At 54.9% G+C, this 2,500-nt stretch overlaps 1 protein-coding gene across 3 annotated transcripts in view; it reads left to right on the forward strand.

Moving 5' to 3' along the window:
- The window catches only part of tmprss15 (transmembrane serine protease 15), a 33,741-nt gene that overhangs the window by 15,351 nt on the left and 15,890 nt on the right, over nucleotides 1-2,500 (forward strand). For all 3 annotated transcript variants that reach the window (XM_079696029.1, XM_079696028.1, XM_079696030.1), the window contains 2 exons: nucleotides 2,010-2,099; nucleotides 2,182-2,307. In XM_079696029.1, the coding sequence (XP_079552155.1) occupies nucleotides 2,010-2,099; nucleotides 2,182-2,307 (216 nt within the window). The remainder of the gene's footprint in view (nucleotides 1-2,009; nucleotides 2,100-2,181; nucleotides 2,308-2,500) is intronic.

The raw sequence follows: 2,500 nt of genomic DNA on the forward strand, positions 1-2,500 counted from the left end.
CAGGTTAGAACAAGGCCACCCCCCCTTTACCAGACTAGAACAAGGTCCTGTCCCCTTTACCAGGTTAGAACAAGGCCACGCCCCCTTTACCCGACTAGAACAAGGTCCTGTCCCCTTTACCAGGTTAGAACAAGGCCACGCCCCCTTTACCCGGCTAGAACAAGGTCCTGTCCCCTTTACCAGGTTAGAACAAGGCCACCCCCCCTTTACCAGGCTAGAACAAGGTCCTGTCCCCTTTACCAGGTTAGAACAAGGCCACCCCCTCTTTACAAGGTTAGAACAAGGCCACGCCCCCTTTACCCGGCTAGAACAAGGTCCTGTCCCCTTTACCAGGCTAGAACAAGGCCACCCCCTCTTTACAAGGTTAGAACAAGGCCACGCCCCCTTTACCCGGCTAGAACAAGGTCCTGTCCCCTTTACCAGGTTAGAACAAGGCCACCCCCCCTTTACCAGACTAGAACAAGGTCCTGTCCCCTTTACCAGGCTAGAACAAGGCCACCCCCCCTTTACCAGGTTAGAACAAGCCCCCGCCCCCTTTACCAAGCTAGAACAAGGCCCTGGCCCCTTTACCAGGCTAGAACAAGGCCACGCCCCCTTTACCAGTTTAGAACAAGGCCACGCCCCCTTTACCCGACTAGAACAAGGTCCTGTCCCCTTTACCAGGTTAGAACAAGGCCACCCCCCCTTTACCAGACTAGAACAAGGTCCTGTCCCCTTTACCAGGTTAGAACAAGGCCACGCCCCCTTTACCCGGCTAGAACAAGGTCCTGTCCCCTTTACCAGGTTAGAACAAGGCCACCCCCCCTTTACCAGACTAGAACAAGGTCCTGTCCCCTTTACCAGGTTAGAACAAGGCCACCCCCTCTTTACAAGGTTAGAACAAGGCCACGCCCCCTTTACCCGGCTAGAACAAGGTCCTGTCCCCTTTACCAGGTTAGAACAAGGCCACCCCCCCTTTACCAGACTAGAACAAGGTCCTGTCCCCTTTACCAGGTCAGAACAAGGCCACCCCCCCTTTACCAGGTTAGAACAAGGCCACGCCCCCTTTACCCGGCTAGAACAAGGTCCTGTCCCCTTTACCAGGTTAGAACAAGGCCACCCCCCCTTTACCAGACTAGAACAAGGCCCTGGCCCCTTTACCAGGCTAGAACAAGGTCCTGTCCCCTTTACCAGGTTAGAACAAGGCCACCCCCCCTTTACCAGACTAGAACAAGGTCCTGTCCCCTTTACCAGGTTAGAACAAGGCCACCCCCTCTTTACAAGGTTAGAACAAGGCCACGCCCCCTTTACCCGGCTAGAACAAGGTCCTGTCCCCTTTACCAGGTTAGAACAAGGCCACCCCCCCTTTACCAGACTAGAACAAGGTCCTGTCCCCTTTACCAGGTCAGAACAAGGCCACCCCCCCTTTACCAGGTTAGAACAAGGCCACGCCCCCTTTACCCGGCTAGAACAAGGTCCTGTCCCCTTTACCAGGTTAGAACAAGGCCACCCCCCCTTTACCAGACTAGAACAAGGTCCTGTCCCCTTTACCAGGTTAGAACAAGGCCACCCCCCCTTTACCAGACTAGAACAAGGTCCTGTCCCCTTTACCAGGTCAGAACAAGGCCACCCCCCCTTTACCAGGTTAGAACAAGGCCACCCCCCCTTTACCAGACTAGAACAAGGTCCTGTCCCCTTTACCAGGTTAGAACAAGGCCACCCCCCCTTTACCAGACTAGAACAAGGCCCTGGCCCCTTTACCAGACTAGAACAAGGCCCTGGCCCCTTTACCAGGCTAGAACAAGGCCATGCCCCCTTTACCTGGCTAGAACAAGGCCCCGCCCCCTTTACCATGTTAGAACAGGCCCACACCCCTTTTACCAGGTTATAACAAGGCCACGCCCCCGTTACCAGGTTAGACCAGGGCCACGCCCCCTATACCAGGTTGGATCAAGGCCACGCCCCCTTTACCAGGTTAGATCAAGGCCACCAATGTTCTCTGACTCCACTCCTCTGCTCTGACTGGTCAGTTGACTGCGGAGGACCCTTTGATCTCTGGGAGCCGAACTCCACCTTCAGCTCTCCAAATTACCCACAATCCTACGGGAACAAGGCTCAGTGTGAGTACAGCTCATGATGTTTATTTACCCATGATGCATTGCTGCAGGACTTTGATTGTTATTTACCCATGATGCCTTGCAGGCCAGTGGACGCTGCACGCCGCTGCCGGTCGGAACCTGGCACTTCACTTCCTGGACTTTGACGTGGAGGCGGGGTTTGATGTGGTGGAGGTGCGGGAGGGCGCGGGGCTTAACTCCACCTTACTGGGTGAGGATGTGTTTTACCCAGCATGCTTTGCAGCTCTCACCTCTGTCTCATCTGTCTCACCTGTGTCTCACCTGGGTCTCACCTGGGTCTAGCAGGGGTGGGCAAACTTTTTGGCTCGGGGACACTATGAGTTTTAAATTTGACAGACGGGCCGGGACAGTAGCAAATCGTTGAAAACATATTTAGCTGTCCA

The sequence above is a fragment of the Notothenia rossii genome (assembly GCF_949606895.1).
Source record: "Notothenia rossii genome assembly, contig: scaffold_179, whole genome shotgun sequence".
Taxonomy (NCBI): Eukaryota; Metazoa; Chordata; class Actinopteri; order Perciformes; family Nototheniidae; genus Notothenia; species Notothenia rossii.